General features: G+C 35.9%; 1 protein-coding gene across 2 annotated transcripts in view; it reads right to left on the reverse strand.

Moving 5' to 3' along the window:
* Positions 1-2,335: 2,335 nt before the first annotated feature.
* Positions 2,336-21,610, reverse strand: part of LOC149575908 (ATPase GET3B-like) — a 149,152-nt gene continuing 129,877 nt past the window's right edge. For both annotated transcript variants that reach the window (XM_089815953.1, XM_089815950.1), the window contains exon 11: positions 2,336-2,742. In XM_089815953.1, coding sequence (XP_089672079.1) covers positions 2,605-2,742 — 138 coding nt within the window. In that variant the 3' untranslated portion in view covers positions 2,336-2,604. The remainder of the gene's footprint in view (positions 2,743-21,610) is intronic.

A 21,610-nucleotide genomic window follows, 5' to 3' on the forward strand; every position in this document is an offset into this window, starting at 1 on the left:
AATGAGCTTATACCTATTCCAAAAAATAGCTGTTATTGGAATAGCCATTACTATTTCTGGTATGCAATACTGTTCTCCATTCCTATTCCCAATAAAAATGTAGAAATCATATAATAATAAAGTACATAGAAGAAAATACAACTTTTTTATAGTTACATACATTTTTTAAATATTAAAGTGCATAAAAAAACTAATGTTATATTCACCCAAAAAAAGAAAAGAGTTATAGAAGGAAGAAATAGTGGATTAAAAAGAGTTATCATTTATAGTTCTTGGTAAAACTTGTTCTTCATACTTCTTGAAAATGAAAACCCTCTACAAATATTAGTTTCAAGGACATCTACGTTCCTAACTAGGTTGGTGATTTGATTCTGATGTCATAATTTAGCCTAGTGAAAATTTTTAATTTGTTGTTGAAGACTAATAATATGACCAGTTTCAAAGACAAATACGCTGATAACTAGTTTGGTGATTTGAACCTGAAGTCACAACTAAGCTTTAAGTGAAAATTTTAGTTTGTTGTTGAAGATTAATATTTTTTTGGTCTTGATTTATTAGAGTTTGGTGTAGTTTGTTTGAAATTTCAATGGTATTTGGAGACCAAAATGGAGGTTTTGACGAGAGCCAAACCACACCACTCTTAATACTAGTTGTCTCTTCGCTTAATACTAGTTGCATCTCTTCACTTGCTTGTTACAATTTTGTGTTTTCATGAACAAATCACTTGGACATGTTCCAATGATCACATTCTTCAAATCTTGCACCTTTGGGAGGAGCTATACCATACCTCCCTAGGCCTATTGTGATCTCTGATGCTTGCCACGGCCCATTTTTCAGTAGATTTGTATGAGATTGCTGGCATTAAGGTTATCCTTCACCACTCACGAAAAATAATTTATGATGTGCTGTTGGGGTTTTCCTACATCCATCCAACCAATGTACTAGCAGCATATCCTATATTTCAGACTTATACATATGTAAAAGTGTTCGGTAGTCTGATAAAAAATATATTTCAATGTGTTTGGATATGATTAGTAGTAGTTTGGAGTGTCTTATCAATTGTTGTTTCAGTTTTGCGTGTGTTTCCTTCATATTGTTTTTGTAGTATCAGGCTTGAGTTGACATTGTTATCAAAGCTGCAGTGGTGTAACCAACTTTGAATTCAAGTGTCATCTTTTGAGTTATACATCAATTGGTTTGTTGGATACTGCGGAAATGATTTTCTATGCTTGTATTTTTCAAGCTGATTTATGTTATTGCAAAAGTTGTTCTTATAATCAGAACCTTATGTCGACTTTCTTCAAGACCGTATTTCATGATCAATTTAATTTGTAATATATTTGTATCTACATTGACTGGATGATATTATTATCTTGTATGCATTTTATATTGTCAGATTGTATTATTTACTGACAATCCCTATAGCACATCATTCAACCTATTTTGACATTTAATAAGTTGGCTTTATAAAGATTGTAATAGCGGCTTGTAATGTATTCACATAATTTGTGAAAGGTGTTGATGTGGATGATTCTATTGCTTGCATGTCATCTTACACAATCTATTGAAAGGTGTTGATTGAGCCGACTTAACCAGCAATGTATTTTGGTCAGTTTACTGCCATTTCGTTCCATTATTACATTTGTTTAGAATAGTTGTGGTTGAAAACACCGTACGCTTTCAACTTGCTCACTCATATTGCATGTTTCCCGAGTAAAATATTGGTTGAGCAAACCCCTGATCTATGTGATAAAAAAGAATTAAAGAATTTTAGATGCATATTTCCTATTTTAAAAAGAAAAAAACAAGTTAAGTTGCATTCTTACGTAAACTACATGATAAATCTTAGTTCAGAATTTTGTTCACCTATAATATATAACTTTGACCTTAAAAAGCTATTATACACTCTAAACTCATATAGTGTCATGATCTTACCTAATCATAATATAAATAACAATAAAAAACAATTATTTTAAAGGGTAGTATAAAATTATTTCCGAAACATTTCAGCAACTCGTCACAGGCCTTAGGTACAAAATTTTCGACTCAAAAAAATGTAGTGGATTCAGTCCTTACCTTTACACATTGCATGGTTCATTGTCAGATTCCCCAGTACCATATAGCTTGCTCGTCAATAGTCAGGTAATAGTATATAAAATGTATGGGAAGATAGAGGGGGCTATTTAGTATTTACTTACTAATAAACTATAGGTAAGACTGTAATCTTGATGGGCTGTTTCAAGCCAGGTCATATGTTTGATACATGAAGAATCATATTTGGTGGCCGGGTCTTTAACAACCAAGTCATGTACAAGCATCAGAAATTCTCAGTCACTTCTTGCAAAATTTCTGTAATATTAAAAACAAAACATAACAATGCAATTCATATGTAATTTATGGATTCATATGTACATGTATAAAGAATCAGAGCGTCTACAAAATTTGCAACTCCTGACTCCTCCTTTCCGTATTATATATAACATTTCATGATCTCAATGGCTGGTTTCAGAAGAGAATGGGGATAAATGTACATCATCAACCCAACAGCTACTATAGGAATCTTGTTTCAGACATATTTGATCACTAACTTCAGGTTAATGGCATTTATTTCCAGATGATGTCACCGATAAATTTTAGTGCTGGAACACCCCTAATCTCAACATCAACTAATGGTGCTTGGATCAACTGGAGATCAGAAAGATTCGAATCTTTCTGGATCATATCGATAGCCCTTGACTGATCCTGCATCAGAACATATCAACTTTCCAATATTAGATCTCTACACACAAGCAGCTGCAATTTATTTTATGATGGAGAAATATTACACTAATAAATTCAATGCTTATTTTATTTTAATACGCATTTAAAAGAATCTACAGATAAAACTTGTGGTCTGTCCCATGGACCTTGATAATATAAGATAGACTAGGTACAACTGTAACAAATATAAAATTAGCTTTCATGTTTAAATTATGGTAACTACTAAATAATAAGAATAATGACAAGCTAATCAAGTAAGAACATTAAAAAAAAGTTGGTCACAAGAACTTTCCAGAGATTATAAAATTCTTTGTTTGATTTTGTTATTAACATAAAAGATGGCAAGGGCTATGCAACATCAATGGTCCATTGACTACAATTTGGTGACCAAACTAGGTGGTGGAATGATTGGTCAAAAAAATCAATACAAATTCCAATTACCATTTTCCTTCTCATAATAACTTGTTTTTTTCGTTGCAATTGATGCCACTTGAGTAGAAACCCTAGAGTTAAATTCAGATGTTTGACCGCAACTCTCTGGCCACCGTTTGTTCATTATGTGCATGTCTTGGATGAACATAATCACACTCATGACGAATTCTTGAGATGATGTCATTAAGTAATTATTTAACCATGTCCTCTGATTCTGCCATTTTCTGGCTGAAATCAGAATGTTTCATCTGTTATAATTGTGATCAATACAGAAATCACAATTGTGAAACATGCATCCGATATATTGTTGAAATACATATTTATTTCAACATTTCTAAATAAATGGAAGGGATTTGTGGGCATTAATTTTACTGCTTTGCAATTCTTGAGATCAAATTGTTTGTGATATTTTTTTATGATCATACATGCAAAAACCTAAAGTATGCATTAGTCCTATGAATGGTCTACAAGTTTGTAAAAGTCACAATTCCAAGTTTTCAAGTGCCTATTCTTTATCTGGGTATAGTTGCTAAGAGTTCAAACTGATGTGGAATTTATCTCGATGGTTTAGTTGCTTGAGCCCTTGAAAGCTTGTTTTCCTCCAATCTACTTGGCTTCTTTGATCCCCTTGTACAATTGCCTACACTATTATCTTAATGAGTTGCTCACTACCTTGCATCTTAACACAAGTTAGAGCAGAACCATTCTTCTATTACGAGGTAATTGGTAAATACTTCCTTGTTAATAACAGAGACCGAAAGGTCAATTTATACAAAAGAATGAGACGATGTTTCCTTAGGAAACGATCGTAAAGAATAGAAACATTCTATTCCAGAGAAAGCAAAAAACGAAAGCAAACTAAAGCTAAAGATATTTACAAGATAACCATTAACTAATAATAGACGTCTTATCTATTATTGTAATACCCTCCCTTAATGGTTAATCTATCTAACACACCAAGCTGTCCTCTGAATTTGACAAACTTATCAGGACCAAGAGGCTTGGTGAGAATGTCTGCAGTTTGATTTGTGGTAGGAACATACTGCAGATCTATAGTCCCGTCTTCAACCAGCTGTCATATGTAATGACAATGAACATCCACATGCTTGGTTTGTTCATGGAAGACTGGATTCCATGCTAACTTGATAACGCCTTCGTTATCAATAAACAGAGTAGTCGGTCCTGCTGGTGACATCTGCATATCCCTAAGCATCCGACGAAGCTAGACAGCTTCACATCCTGCCTTAACAGTCCCTCTGTATTCAGCCTCTGTAGAAGAGAGAGAAACTGCCTGCTGCTTCTTGCTGGTCCATGTGACTGCACCGGATCCCAAACTGAACACATATCCAGATGTTGACTTTTTATCATCAACAGAGCCTGCCCAATCTGAATCTGTGAACCCACTGAGTTTAGGATTAGAACTCCGAGAATACAGAAGTCTATAATCAGAAGTGCCCTTCACATAACGAAGCACACGCTTTGCTACCATCCAATGATCAGCCTTAGGAGTTGTCATAAAGCGTGAAATATAGCTGATTGGGAAGCTGATATCAGGCCTAGTAGCAGATAGGTAGATGAGGCTGCCTACTAGTTGCCTATACGTAGTATCATCAACGGAAGGAGAATCAGACTTGGCTGATAACTTGAGACCTTTCTCCATAGGTGTAGATGCAGGTTTGCAATCCTGCATTCGGAATTTGTCTGACAAGGCCCTGGCATATTTGGACTGAGAGATGAATATACCAGAAGACTGTTGCCAAACTTCAACACCTAAGCAATAATGCATGAGCCCAAGGTCAGTCATATCAAAAGACTGGCATAAGTGTTGTTTGATTCCCTGAATCAAAGATGCCGAACTGCCAGTGATGATCAGATCATCCACATAGATAACCAGAAGGATGATGTCACTGTCAGTAGTCTTGATGTACAGATTTGAGTCTGAAGAACTCCTCTTGAAGCCTTGATTACTGAGGTACGTATCAATCTTGATGTACCATGCCCGAGGGGCCTACTTCAAACCATAGAGAGCTTTTACCAATCTGAGAACCTGATGGTCTTTACCAGCAACCTTGAAACCAGGAGGCTGCGTCATGTAGACCTCTTCATGGAGATCACCATTCAGGAAAGCACTCTTTACGTCCATCTGATGGACCTTCCAACCAAACTGAGCTGTCATGGCTAGGACTAATCTGATAGTGCTCATCTTTGCAGTAGGAGCAAAGTTCTCCTCATAATCAATGCCTTGACGCTGAGAAAAGCCCTTTGCCACTAAACGAGCTTTGTACTTATCCAAAGTACCATCTGATTTGTATTTGATTTTGTAGACCCATTTGCAGCTAATGGGTTTCTTCCCTGGGGGAAGATCAGAAAGGACCCAAGTGTTGTTCTTCAACAGGCTCTGGTGTTCAGATTGCATGGCCTGTTCCCACTTTGGAATTCCTTTAGCCTCGGAATATGTTTGAGGTTCAAACACACTGTGAATGTTGGCCATAAGAGCAAAGTTAACAGAATCTATAGTTTTGCTCTTTTTCCGAGCAGTTCTCCCATCAATGAGCTCATCATCATGAAGATCAGCAAGTGTCTTAGCCCACCACTTAGGCCGGAGAGGAGAATGACCAACAGTAGTACTAGGAGATGCTTGATCAGCAGGATCCTCATTAGAAGAATCTGGATCAAACTCAGGTGAAGCACCTTCAAAACGAGGTGATCCTGCAGGAGAAGCCGGAGGTGTCTATACAGGTATCACTGGCAAGACTGGAGCTGTAGGAGCTACTAGAGCCCTCCCATTAGGTGGACCTAATGGAAGCCGAACTCCCAAATCATGAACCTGCATAGGCTGGTCTGCTGGATCAGGAACAGGAGAAACAGGCATGAATGGTCCTCGTTGCTCATCAAAGACTACATCGCGGCTGTATATGAGACGAAATGTCTCAATATCAATAAGGCGGTAGGCTTTGTGAAGACTGCTATATCCAGCAAGCATCAGTTTCTGACTCTTGGCATCCAACTTGGTGCGTGAAGCATCAGGGATCCAAACAAAAGCAAGATAGCCAAAAACCTTCAGGTGACTGATTCTGGGCTTGCGACCTGACCAGGCCTCTTTCGGAGTTTTACCTTTGACCGCCACTGTGGGTGACCGGTTCAACAAATAAATTGCAGTGTTAACTGCTTCTGCCCAAAAACGCTTCGGAACATGTCTGTGTTCGAGCATGGAACGAGCCATCTCGGTGATTGTCCTGTTCCGACGTTCAACTACACTGTTCTGTTGTGGCATGTGGGGTGTGGTGAACTGGCGTTGGATGCCATGTGTATCCAAGAAGCTGGAGAAAACATTAGAACAAAATTCCCCCCCATTGTCTGATCTAAGAGTAATAATAGATTTCCCAGACTCTTTTTCAACTAAAGGTTTAAACTTCTGAAATACAGTAAATGCATCGGATTTCTTTTTAAGGAAATACACCCACATTTTTCTACTGATATCAGCATGAACAAGCTGAAGTACTTGAGAAGCTCGCCAAGAATCGCCACTGGGGAAAGGTGTGTGATGTTGCTTCCCAGCCTGACATGCGTCACAAACTCCAAGGTGTTGGGTTTGAATCTTTGGCAAACCAAGAACAAGCTCATCCCGAGCAAGTTGTGAGAGATAATGCACATTTAAGTGCCCATATCGTTGATGCCAAAGTGTGCTGATGGAAGATCGCCGAGCAGCCATAGCTAAGTCTTGAGAATCACCAGAATCAGTGTCTGAAAAGACCATGATCCTCAAGACCAACTGCAACAGTAGACTTAGTCGCCCGATCAGTGATGGTGCACTGATGTGAACTGAAGGTGACTGCCAAGTGTGGAGAATGTCACAGCAACTGACTGACCGAGAGTAGATTTAGTTCCATCCCTGGAACGTAGTACACATCAAGGAATATGAGCTTCCTCCCAACAGACTGAATTTGAATGTTGCCTTTACCAACAACCGTGTACTCTTCTCCACCACCAAAGATAACAGAATTTGAATAAGGCTGGTAGTCAGTAAACTAGTCTCTGCGGTGAGTGAAATGTCCAGAGGAACCTGAATCAATGTACCAGGCAGATGACTGCACATGATCTGCAGGTCTTTTAGCCATGAAGGCGTAAAAGGCAAATTCCGCCCGCTTAGTGTGCTCGGCACTGTTCGCTTTGGGTTGCGAACTTGATTGCTTAGATTGGGCAGCTAAGCATTTCCGACATTCAACCTTCATGTGACCATACTTGTGGCAGTAGTTGCATTGAATGTTCTTCTTTCTGGTACCATCAGATGCTGGAGCAGAAGACTTCTGCTGAGATGGTTGCTGAAATTTTCCCTTATCCTTCTGAAAGGATTTCGCAGCAAAGGCTTGCTCAGTGGAGGTGGAACTGGAGCTGCTACCAAACTGTTGTTTCCACCGATCTTGTTGAAGCAGCAAGGTGCAGAGATCAGGGAACTTTAGATCAACACCAGTAGATGTGATGTTGAGAGTCTCGATAAAATGCTCATAGGATTTTGGTAAACTTCGAAGAGTGATTACCACAATATCCTCTTCCTCCATCTTGCGACCGATGGCAAGTAACTGATCACGGATTTCCTGAATCCGATTCAGGTGTGCCTGGAGCGAGGTGCGCTCATCCATGACAATAGAAAACAGAGTGTTTTTCAGAAAGAAGGCTCTGCTCTTGTCGGAAGTCTCATGAAGACCTTCTAGATGTGTCCAGATTTCGGCCGCTGTCTTGCCGGATGGAATCTGAGAAAGCTGGTCATCAGCTACGGATAGTTTGAGAAGCATTACTGCCTCTCGATTGTTCAAATCCCATGTATCTTGATCAGGACCCGGAGAAGTCGGATGCTGCTTAACACCCAAAATAAGTTAATCGGTGTTTCGATATTCGAAGACTGCGATGATGCGCTGCTTCCAGGTTCCATAATTGCAACCATTGAATTTGGAATTATGTTCGAGAAGAATATTTGTCAGAGATGCCATGACACGTTTTTCAATGAAAAACTGTGAAAATCTGTGAAGGCACGTTCTTCGAGGCAAAAATACGAAAGACACAGAAGAATCAGAGAATGACCTAGAAGAGAGCTCGAAAAACTCAGAAGGAATCTGCTGTCGTTTTTTGAATCCGCTGGCTCAAAAATCGAGGCACAAAAATCGAGGCACCCAGAAAAAATGGATGACAACCCAGTTGAGCTCTCGAAAAACCCACCAAGAATCTGCAAACAAAATATTTGTTCAACCCCAAAAAATTAGGGTTTCGAGCAAAACCCTAGTCGGCAGATTTGAAGGTCGGATTTGCAGAAAAATGTCGATTTTCTGTGAAAAATCAGACTTTTCTTTTCAGAATAAGGACTGATGGACTGATAGAGCAGTAGAGATGAGGATTTCGAACCAAAAAATGGTGTTACAGACACGTTTTTTGTTGCAGATTCAAGAAAAAAAGACTGCAAAACACGGCTCGTGATTTCCAGTCAAAAACGAGCAAAACATAACAAATGTGAGCAAGCTGAAGTCGCATTTTTTGCAGATTCGAGCTTGAATAATTTAGAGAATGAATAATTTCGAAAATAAGGTTCAGATAATTTCAATAAGAAATTATTATTTTCAAAAAAATTCAACCTTGCTCTGATACCATATTACGAGGTAATTGGTAAATACTTCCTTGTTAATAACAGAGACCGAAAGGTCAATTTATACAAAAGAATGAGACGATGTTTCCTTAGGAAACGATCATAAAGAATAGAAACATTCTATTCCAGAGAAAGCAAAAAACAAAAGCAAACTAAAGCTAAAGATATTTACAAGATAACCATTAACTAATAATAGACGTCTTATCTATTATTGTAATATCTTCATGGGGTGGAGGTGGCTCCATGATGGAAGAAAATGCTAAAGCCAGTCATGGTAGGTATAGGTGAGTTAAGGGGACATGGAGCTTGAAGTCAACGTGGAAGAGGAAATGCTCCTTCCTCAAAATTGCTTGAAAACTCTGCCTACTTCAAGGCTTGCATCATGGCTACTTTCACATTATTATTCTTTTTTATGCATCTATCATTCAAGACTATTTCCTTAGCTTTTGACCTCTTTTTTCTTTTAACCTGCCACCTTCAGCTCCTACATGGAAGCTTTTCCTAGTGCTTCCTCACTTTCTTTGTTGACATTTCCTCATTTGTTTCTCCACATTCTTTAATGCAAGTTCCTTCAGATGAACTCAGCTTTCATTATCCAAAATCATCTTCTTTCATACAACTTGTGTTAAGCCTTTTCAAAATTTATCAAAACACCACTCCTCTACACACGAAGGCATGCTGCGCACCCAGTCAGTACATGATTTAATTTTCCTTAGCCTTTACCTTCCTGCAGGGTAGCCGGAAATTCCTCTGTACCACCTCAGATGTACAAATCCTTGTATTTCATTTGGATATATCCAATGTGGCAAATACACATCAAATATTGTACCCATGCGAATCCAAAAAACCTTGATATGCCACCCATGCTGGATATTATGTGCTATTTGTATAAAATTTGACATATATCTTCCAAATTTAGTTAATTTTTTGTTTTAACTAAAAGAAAGGAAAATAATTATTCAATCAAATAAAGAGATATAAAATAAGAAGGGCCACATGTGTTGGCAAGAGACACTGCTTGATGGCTTGTACGTTATCATTGATGACAACACTACATGATTCTGATGCTGATTTGTCATGATCTGGAGTTACCTAAAGGTTAGACTACAAAATTCACTAAGTACGGCAGAACAGAGACAGTGAGCAGATCACAGCAAATGCTTCGGTATAGACAGGTACAGTGAGTTTTGGATAGCGAACCAATGAGTAGCTTCATGGAGGTAATACTACCGTATTCCAGCTTCGCACCAGTTGGTGATGTCAGATGCTTGAGTTATGACAGTTTTGAGTATCGGATTTTCAGTATACAGGCGTATACAGTCATAGTGGGTAGATCAATCAGTGATCCTAACGGGTCGATGATAAAAGTTGTATTGAAGTTTGAAATGATAGACTCATGAGTTAAAATTTTCTGGATTTGATTGTGTGAATCAAATCCAGAAAATTTTAACTCATGTTAATGGATTGTGGAAATCTTATAGATCTGAATGATAGACTCAACCTAATAGAAGAGGTCCATGGAGCAAGTTTTGTGAAAGGCTTCGCCCGACATACTACATGTTATGTATTTTGTTCTTCAGACTGACTAGGAGGGTCTGTTCTTATAACTTGGTATATAAGATTGAGTGTGGCGATGATCAAGAAGGATAATTTTATGGACATGAATGCTAATTATGCAAAGCATCAGATTATCGAGGTTAGATGAGCAGTACAACAGAGCTTTGGTTTATGATCAGTATATGCACTTGCACAGAATTGTTCAGGCATAGTTGATGCTAATCTCTAGTTCACTCTGGATTGTATTCTTTTGTTTTGTAAGACAGTGAGCCTTCCCATGTTTTAATCTAGGCAGTGTGCTCTAGACAGTGTGTTTGTATGCATGTGCATACATCTTTATACTAAGTCCTTTGACAGGGTATTGCTTTTAACAAAGTAATTATTTGCGGGTTCCATAGTCACCATGGTTTTCCTCTTAACAGGGTTTTCATTATAAAAAACACGGTGTTATGATGTTGCAGATATTTGCTCTATGTTTCAATTGTTTACTTTTCATTTCAATTGCTTTGTGGTTGAAGAATCAGATTACTAAAGTTAAAAGTTGGAGAATGCTGATTCACCGCCCCCCAGCCCCAGTATTCCTTAATACTGACAATTAGTATCAGAGCATGGTGCCTCACAGGAAGCCTAACAACTTGAGGAAGGTATTGATGGATGATTCAGGCAGAAATAGCTTAAGGTTGCACTTGAAGATATTGATGAAACCAAGGAAGAAGTTATTGTTTTGAAAAGAATTAAGAGATGCCTAGGGTTACATTAAAAAATTGAAGGATCAAATTTGAATAAATCTATGGAAAAGAGGAAAGATCTTGTTGAACAGCTACAGCAAAAAGAAAGCAATGATGATTCAAAAGTCTTATCTAGTAAATGTGAGCAACTTGCAAAAGACAAAATCTTGAGCAATTCTTGGAAAAGAAGATAGAAGGATGTGAAAGGGTAAATCATGAAATGGTAACTAGGGCGAGGATACTAAAATAGAAAATAGAAGGAAGGAAGAACACACATCTTATTCAAAAGGCCCAATATCATGATGACAAGCTTAGAAAGATGATTATAGATCTTGAAAGTATAAATGAAACTCTTACAAGAGAGCTTGTTATTGCTAGAGAGTTCAAAGACAAATTCATATCTAGTTCAGAGAAGCTTGATGAGCAATTGGAAAGAGACAACACTCAGATGATCAAATGGAAGCGCCTAAAAAGGCATCTATGAGACAAAAGATCAATGAGAAATGTTTTGTTAATGTTGTAGCTTCAGTTGGATTTATTTGATCAGAGATAAACTATATTTAATTAGTTAATCATTGTTACCCTTGACTAATAATTATTAGAAAATTTACACACACGCGCATATTAAAAGTTATAATATCTAATCATTACTAATAAGGAGGTTTATTCAATATGATCAAATCATACATCTGTGTATATAGTACTGCAGTTACCGATTTAATATAGTAGATTGGGCCGTATATAAACACCCGATCAGTAGTATGTAAATTGCATGGTGATCGGGTCATATATAATCCACGATTAGTTCTGTGTTAGGTGCATTGTGATTAACGCACAGAACAGATCACACACTATATGTAAAGGCACCTCCGGTATTAATTATGAATTGCTGCTTGGTTATAAAGGGGCATGTACCAGGTAGGACATGTCCTACGTGGCTTTAGCAACGTAGAGACATACCTCTACATGAGACATGTCCCTACAGTTATGTATATATAATAAATAACTGCTGCACTTGAAAATGCAGAAATTAAAAGGCAGTGATATCCGAGTTGCACCAGTCTAACTCATAATTGATAATTCAGTATTATTCAATATTGTGGAAATTTGATTTAAATTTTATATATATATATATATGAGTTAGTCATATCATTATGAAAGTTATTTTGTGAGCTAATATTCTGCAGATTAAGTATATGTTAAATTGAATACGGGTATTACCACTGATCCTATTTCCTTAACATGGTATCAGAGCCAAGTTTATAAATAATACCAATAGCATATACAATCTAAGAAAATCTAAAACATCATCAAAAGGAGTTTGCAATTAATTAGCAATCATGGTGAATGGAGTAGATTTGAAAACAGACTTGAAGGTGCTGCAAACTTTGTCTCATAGAAACTCAGATTAATGATGACACTTTGGAAAACACAAATTAGATTCATATGTAGAAGATGCTATATCAGTACCGGATGATGAGACTGAGAAAACTCAATGGAAAAGGAATAATAATAAAGCCATGAAGATCCTGGTAGACTCAGTAAAGAATCATGTCAAGATTAGACACTGCTCATGACATGTTTACCTTCTTAGAGAACATGTACAAGTTTAGCAATAGTAGTCGAGTCCTGGCACTAAAGCAACAACTGCATCATTAATCTGAGATCTTAGATCTTAGATCTTATTTTATAAGGATAACTGAATTAAGGGAACAATTATCCACAATTAAACATATAATGACAATATAGAATTAACAATGTTGGCTCTAAATGGACTTCCCACATCCTGGGAATCATTCATACAAGGAATAAGTGCCCAATCCAAACTTCCAAAGTTTGATCGTTTAAAAACTGATTGTATTTTAAAGGAGTCAGGGTTGATCAGCAATGGAATCATTATGAATAAATCTAGCAAAGAGATTCAAGTGTTAAATACAAATTCCAACAAGAAAGGAAAGAAAGGAAACTTAAAACAAAAGAGGAAAAAAGATGACAACAATAAACATTCATTCAAGAAGAAGAGGGATATGTCTAAAGCACAATGCTATAGATGTGATAAGTTCAGACATCTCACTGTAAAATGTCATGAAAGACTGAAGATCCAAGCCTCCATAGCAGAAGTCAAGGAAATTGAAAGAATGGTATTCTACTCAGCATTATCAAGTGAATTAATGACCAATAAAAATACATGGGTCATAGACAGTGGACTATCCCGTTGTATAACCAATTTCAAACAACAACTACATAGTCTTGATGAAAATTCAAATGGTCGTCGCTATTGGAGATAACTCCACACATCCTGTGAAAGGAATTGGGACCTACACTATCCGACTAAAAGCCATGAGTTTCTTTGCAACTAGCTGGAGTGCTATGTGTACTAGAAATCAAAAGAAATCTGGTATCCAGCTCAACCCTAGAAGGCAAAGGGCACCATATCACCTTCTTGAAAGGGAAAGCTCTTACTTGGCCTAAGAACTCTAACATCAAGAATGCTTATACTATAGGAGTTCGAGATGGATGTTTGAATAAACTATGTAATGTTCAAAATCAAGCCTTGACTCATGGTGTTAATTTGGCATAGAAGGCTAGGACATCTTAATTTCGTGCCCTACCCTCTAAAGAAAAATTTGTTATAGGGCTCAACTAATTATATGGTACTGTCATTGGTCCACATAAATCAGTACTTGAACTTATTCACACTGATTTATGTGCTTGAACTTATTCGCACTGATTTATGTGGACCAATGACAGTACCCTCCTTAGGAGGTTTTTTGTACTATATAATTTTTGTTAATGAATAATCCAGAAAGGCTTAGATTTATTTTGTTAAGCTTAAAGAATCAAATGAAATATTAGCTAAATTTAAATAATTCAAAGCCTTAGCTGAAAATGTGACTAAGAAAAGAATTTAAACCCTAAGGTCGAATATTGCCGGAGAATATGTCTCTGAAAACTTTAAAGAATTTTGTAATACTTTTGGGATTAAGGAGAATAGTATACCATATAATCCTCAACAAAATGGGGTAACAGAAAGGAAGAACAAAACCATAGTAGAAGTTGTTAAAGTTATGATGCATGATCAAAACCTCCATACCTCATTCTGGGCAAAAGCCTCTAACACGGTTGTCTACATACAAAACAAATATCCTCACTCTAGTCTTGACAACATAACTCCTAAAGAAGCTTTCGTTGGAAACAAGCTTGACTTAAGTCACTTCAGGATATTCGGTTGTCTAGTGTATATTCACATTCCTAAAGAGAAAAGGTCAAAATTGAATCCATCAAGAAGGAAGGGGATATTTGTTGGATATAGTTAATCATCCAAGACTTACAGGATATATGTTCACAATCAGAAAATAATTGAACTAAGCAGAGATGTAACCTTGGAAGAAGACATAGCTTTCAAAACATCTAAAAATATTAGTGAAACTGATGATGGGCCATCTCAAGAAATGGAAACTCCTAATATTGAACTTCAGACAGAGACATCTGTAGAAAACTATGTACCTACAGATTCTACTCTTGAACTTCCTGAATCTATCAGTAATAATAAGAAAAGACCACTCTAAGCAAGGAAAGTTTTTGAAGGAGCAAATTATTATGCCGCACCTATGGGCACATTTAGAGAAAGTAAGAAGCCAAGAGGTTGCTCATATTATGGTGCTCTTATGAGTGAACTTCTTAAGTCTAGGGCTTCAAATGTTGAAGAAGCGCTAAAACATCAACTTTGAAAAGATGTCATGGTTGAAGAGTATCAATCCACTCTGGAAAACAATGTCTGGGACATTGTGCCCAAACCAAAAGGGAAATTTCATCCAGATGGCTATTCAAAATCAAACACGCCACATATGGAAGTATTGAAAACTACAAAGCTAGATTTGTTGCCAAAGGGTTCTCCCAAAAATGTAGGGATTGATTACAAGGAAACATTTGCCCCAATTGCTAGGTACACTTCAGTAAGGACCATTGTTGCTATTGTCGCCTCAAAAGGATGGAAAACACATCAGATGGGTGTAAAAACTACACTCTTAAATGGTATTATAGAAGAAGTATATCTAGAACAACCTAAAAGGTTTATCATAGATGATAACACTTCTCATGTCAACAGATTGAAGAAGGTTGTCTATGGCTTCAAACAAGCCCCTGGAGCCTAGTATGAAATGATAGACAGTTATGTCATCAAGTTAGGATTTCTAAAAAATGAGGTAGATACTAACCTCTACTTCAAGGTAACAAATGGTGCTATGATAATCCTCGTTCTTTATGTTGATGATCTACTAATCATAGGTGAGGATCATCTCATTATGCAAACAAGGCCTTGCTTCTGAATTAGATATGGAGAACTTGGCTCGCCTACATTACTGCTTAGGACTAGAAGTATGGCAAGAAGAGAATTGTATCATTCTAAATCAAGGTAAATACACTATCGATATTCCAAACAGATTTGGAATGATGGACTGCAAACCTATGTCTACACCTATGGAAACAAATCTACGTAAGTTGAAAGATGCAACCTCTGAATCAGAATTAGCCAACTCAACTCTCTATCATCAGATAATTGGATCCATAATGTATTTCATGAATACCAGGCGAAAATATTCTTCTAATTCATTGATCAAATTGATCAATTCGTCAAGGTTAAGATTTCCCAAAAATATGCAGACTTCAATCTTAGTTCTTTTTCTGATCTTCGAAATGCCTCTGAAAAGCCTTTCTTCCTCTTGGTTCCTAGCATCGTCTTTCCCCCCATGTTCAACATTTCCTTCTTCCTCAAATTCAAACTCACTTTCATCTCTTACTGCAATATTCATCCTTCTATGAATCTCTTCTTGTAATTCTTATACTTGTCCCTAGAGGGCTCTAAAACCCTCGAGTGTCACATCTCTAGCTCTTCCACCATGTTCCCATTGTGGAGACATCTTCATGCTTATCATTGAAGCCCTAAATCAAAGTCATAGTACAAATTGCCTCACAGTTGGCAATCTATTTACACACTCAAGAACTCCCGCTCTAATACCACTTGTAACGTCCCCTATTGAATTTAATCTTTAATTGCTTTAGATTCCCAAATGATTTTGAATATATTTTACACTAAAAAATATATGAAATCGATTCACCTCGAAGATATACAAGTTCTTGAATAAAATATATGCATGAAAGAAAATTATTTTATATACCAAGCAAAGTATGTTTACTATTATAAATCTGCCCTAATAATACGACAACTTGAATTAATATACTTTCATTTGTTCTCTATTAATTTCTCCTTACTATGTTCTTCCACTTGCTACTTGCTTAGACCACCGTCTAATAAAGAATGATTACTTATTATTTTATTACTTAATCAACCCCCTTTTACTTCCTTACTTTTCTAGCCACCTTATGCATTTAAATATTCCACTTATATCCCAAATACTTCCATGCATATAGTCTCCTATAATTTCGGCCTTTTATCCCTTCAGGAGGCTTTCTATCTCCTTCAGCTATTTATTGTTCTTTTCTATTTTTTCGAACTCCTTTTCACTTATACCTTTTACCACTCCCTTAGAATCTGATTCTTGTCCTCATACTAATGCTTATGTGCGCTTTTTTGTTACTCCCCATGTTATTCCTCGTGGTCCTTTGCCTTGTTAGTGGGTTTTTACCCCCTATCTCCCATAACATTTTTTTTTATAACTTCCTTAATATGATGTGGCAGTAAATACGAGTTGGTGATAATTAGATTGGTTGATTCCCTTTTTTTCCATTTCTTTATTTCCCTTCGTTCTATTTCCTATGCCTTTATATAGGCTCCGAAGGGGTGGGTCCCTTGAGATGGTGTCTTTCCAAGGTTAGCGGCCTCGTGTTCCAAAGGGGGTGATATATTATACATTTTAATAATTTATTTGTTTAATAATATGTTTTAATATTTCAGAAATAGAAACATATTTGATATGGATACGATAATAAATATAGCCAAATGAGTTATTTAATATTTTGAATAAATGTTGTAAGCCAATACTAATAAAGGAATATATGTATGTTGATTATTATTTACTTGTAATTGGTTTTGAGTCTTCTTTATCTTTGATGATTGGAGAATCTAATGATTCATTGGCTCAGTATGGTAGTGACATATTTGAGTAAATACATAAGATGATGATAGTATTCATATTAATTATATGATATATTTTATTATAGATTTATTTAGTATAATTGTGGGATTCCATTTTAGGAGGGATCATGAGACATTTTCTATGCTACAAACACTCCCAGTCAGTTCATGTGTGAGTCCAGGAAAATAAATCTTGTAGCAGCAAAACATATCATGAGGTATCTACGTGGAACGATTGGACTTGGGTTAAAATATAATAATATTGATATACATCTACATGGATACTCAGACTTAGATTGGGTCAGCAGTGTGGTTGATTGAAAAAGCACCATAGGGTGTTGTTCAAGCTTAGGTTCTACTATGATCTCCGGGTTCAGCAAAAAGCAATCTTCAATTGCACAGAGTCTACAGAAGCTGAGTACATTGCAGTATCCATAAGAACTCGAGAAACAGTATGGCTGAGGAAATTACAAGTAGGGTTGTTTGATCAATCCATGGACCTCACTATTATACACTGTGTTAATCAGAGTTGTATAAAACCTTTTGGTAAATCCAATATTTCATAATAGATCAGAACACGTTGAGATCTCCTACCATTATATCAAGGATATGGTGGAAAGAAATGTCATACAGCTAAGATATATTAAAGCACAGACAAGCAAACTGTTTAGCTTCTTACCAAACCCCTCAAAATTAAAAGTGGGTCACTTCAAAGGAAACTTGGTATGATTAAAATGTAATTATATTTTCTGAGCCAGAGTCCCAATAAAGTTTTAATTAAAAGATAGATGTGTATATTCTTTTTATTGTGTGAGTTACTACATGATTATGTAGAAACATCGTGAAAGGTGACGATCTTTCACTGATGTTTGATTGTGCTTACTATTGTAAGGTGACAATCTTAACAATGTTATAACCTCCTATCAGAATGGTTATCATTTAGTTGATGTCCCTGGAGATCATGATAGTACATGTCCCTTATGTAACCTTTGAGGTTACATTACTAAGAAATGACATGGTGTATTCTATGAGACGTAGTATTAGAGACACTGCGTAGATATTTTCCATGGTAAGCATCATGAGACTCGATGCAAGTGCACATACCAAAGAAAATATAGGTATGGTGAATATCTTATGAATGATATTCTTGTATATACCATATGTTACATCCCAATTTTTAGCACAATTTAAAATTGTTCATATAGTCACTGAGGTTTCTTGTGAAGTCAGTTGACTGGTGAAATTAGTTACGATAATGTGAAATGGTAAGATGGTTAATTGTTATAATTTCATATGAAGTTGGCATCCTAGTTAACTGTTATAATGATATTTTAATGTTATCTTGGAAGGGTGGTTATTCATCATGAATTCATGAGAAGTGAAATTGCGGTTAGCCATTATGATAGTTTATGATTAATAACTTGTTATGGTAATTATTATTATATTGAGGAATATGATTTAACTGTGGAGAATTTCCTTGTAGGGAGTACGTCAAAGGGGTGGAAGCATTGTCAAAAAAGAATTGGGCATAGAGGCACCACCATCACTAGGCAAATAGGTATGAATCTTGAACCACTATGGCTAAGGATAAACGACTAGGCAAGCAAGAGAGTACGTTCGACAACACCATGAGCTACTTGGTCAATCTTTTATAACATTAAACATTGAATATCATGAAAAGAACTATTACCTCTCTCTTATTTTGAGACCTCAGAAGTGATCAACATTATGAATTTCACACACACACACACACACATATATATATATGCACGTGCGTATATAGAGAGAATATAATAAATTATACATACTCTCAAAATCATATATATATATATATATATATATATATATATATATATAGGTAGAATTATAGATAAAACACAATAGCATGATGACACAATAATTATATTTATATATGTGTATATATAAATGTTTTGTTTTAAACCATGGAATATATATATATATATATATATATATATATATAACTCCATATCGATGAGCAGTGGCCACCTCCAAATTGGCATCTACCTTTTAATACTTTTAAATTTTCAAAACCTTTCTTGTAACCGATGTTCCTTGTAACCAAGCATGTGAAACCATAAATCACCCACAATTGCAGATGGTCCAAGCGATAGCTCATTCATCTTGATTGTAAGCGATATCTCTGAACCAAAGAATTCAATATTTCCTCTCTATCTTTCCTTTATTAGTATCATGGACTGAGCATCGAGTTATCCGGGTGAAGTGTATCTCAAGGTTTCGATTCAGCAGGCAGATTTATACTATTTACAGGTCATGGATCAAGCACATTATTTCTCTTTCCATATCATGTTCTTTCAATACAAATAAATATCTAATGCTATTGAGTAGAAGATATTCATGATTTAGTTTGCAACTCAAATAAACCACAAACATGGTCACAAACATGTTTCAACCTAAGTACCAAGCTTTGTTGCCTTGAATAGATCTAGTTCTCTGCTCTCTGCATGCTGGTTTCATAACCATAGGGGCAGAACATAGTCCTCTCAAACATGTTCATTGTTGTATTATGCATGAAGTATTCTATGTATAGGATTTGATCTCATTTCTGTGATATTCTGACTTACTGATATTTGTTATATACCAGTTGTGGTAACAATCAGAAGGGTGTTCACATGAACCCAAATGATAAATATTTCAATAATGTCAGCCGTCTTTTGGGATGCACCCAAGGCTAGTGAGGCCACTGTGAATGGGTGAAAAGGAGACGAAATCCTACAAGGAAAAACAAACTATGATCAGATTCTTAATTGCATGAACATCTTAAAAAGAAATTGTTTAATCCAAGTCAGCTCATGGTAGTCCAATGTCTAGACCTTGCTGTGTAGTCGAGAGTTGGGTTGATACTCTACTACTAGAATGCCCAGTGGCCAGACAGAGTGTCCCATGTCTATTTTTGGGCAAGGAGGGCCTTTTTCGGATGAGATTGTGTGGAGATATTTTAAGGGTCCGTGGTTGGGAGGTTAAGCCTCCAACAATGTTTCCCCTCTCCACCAAATGCCAAGACATGCACAAGACAAAGATAAGTTATGCATTCAAACATTTGTTGGTAATAGGAATTTTACTTTTATGATATTTGAAATTACAAGATGAAGATATGTTAGATTGAATTCTATCATTGAATTAGTTATTCCCTTCAATGAAATCAACTTTTCTCGTCAATGTAATTTGGTAACCGGTTAGATCAGTTGATCTTCCATTTGAACATGAAATGTATCTGTATGCATGAGATAGGCTTATCTAATGGTTGTTATTTATGTCTTTCGTTTATGTGAATAATGATTATGAATGTATCTTCTAAGTATATGTTATTGCCATAGTTAACAAAAAAAAAAAAGGATGAGTGGTATTTGATGCCCTAAATGGTATCTGTCGTCATGATACAATAGTATTTGATGCCCTAAATGGCATTTGTCTTTACGATACAGTGGTATAACTATTTGTACCCTAAGTGGTATATGTGGATTAACCTAGGTTTTGCAGATGTTACCTTAGGCGGATTCCAGTATTTGGAATTTAGGGTATGTAAAACTTAAATTCTTTATTTAGATTTATTGATAATGCTATCAATTGTTAATTATGAAATTTCCGTTAAACTAATTCTAACCATTAATCTCGTTCACATGAACATAACTGTTATAATTGCCTTCTTCGTGAATATGAAGTAGTAACTATATGTCTATGATATGCTAGTTGTTAGTTAAGCCTGGAAAAGGGGGTTGTTACACCATACTTCAATGATATTGTAAGGTAACATCTAAATAATGGATCTATGTTGTTATTCTTCACACCATTTTAGAATATCATATTAAAATGATAATTCTCTCTCATTCCTCAACAACACGATGTATTGATCTAATAAACAATCCTCCCTAGCTAAGAGGGAGTGTTAATATTGTAGCTTCACTAGGACTGATTTGATAAAGAGATAAATTGTTATGATTATTAGCTAATCTATATTATCTCTAATTAATATCATTGTATAATTTATGTATATATACATACATAGCTATATATCTGTGTTACCTGGGGATGCATTTCTGACAAAACTTGACCCATCCCCATTTCCAGGACGTTCTGGAAGCTCAAAAACTTTCAGAAACCTTTCCTTTGGCTGTCCCATACAATTAAAGTTTCGGTTTTGATAATTTGTTTGAGATCCACTCTCATGTTGTAATGTGCCCATCTTTTTAGCATCTCAGTGGAGTTCTTAGCCTTTACATTCTCCAAAGGCTAAGTGGAGAAATAAGGAGAAATTGATTAAATTAATTTCTTATAAAGTCATTAAATAAATTAAAATTAAAAGGTGACTTTATATTTAATTAATTTAATTTTCTAGAAGCACAATTAATTATTGTATTGCAAGGG

The sequence above is a fragment of the Cupressus sempervirens genome, chromosome 1 (genome assembly GCF_028749045.1).
Source record: "Cupressus sempervirens isolate cs-2001-9-10 chromosome 1, ASM2874904v1, whole genome shotgun sequence".
Lineage (NCBI taxonomy): Eukaryota > Viridiplantae > Streptophyta > Pinopsida > Cupressales > Cupressaceae > Cupressus > Cupressus sempervirens.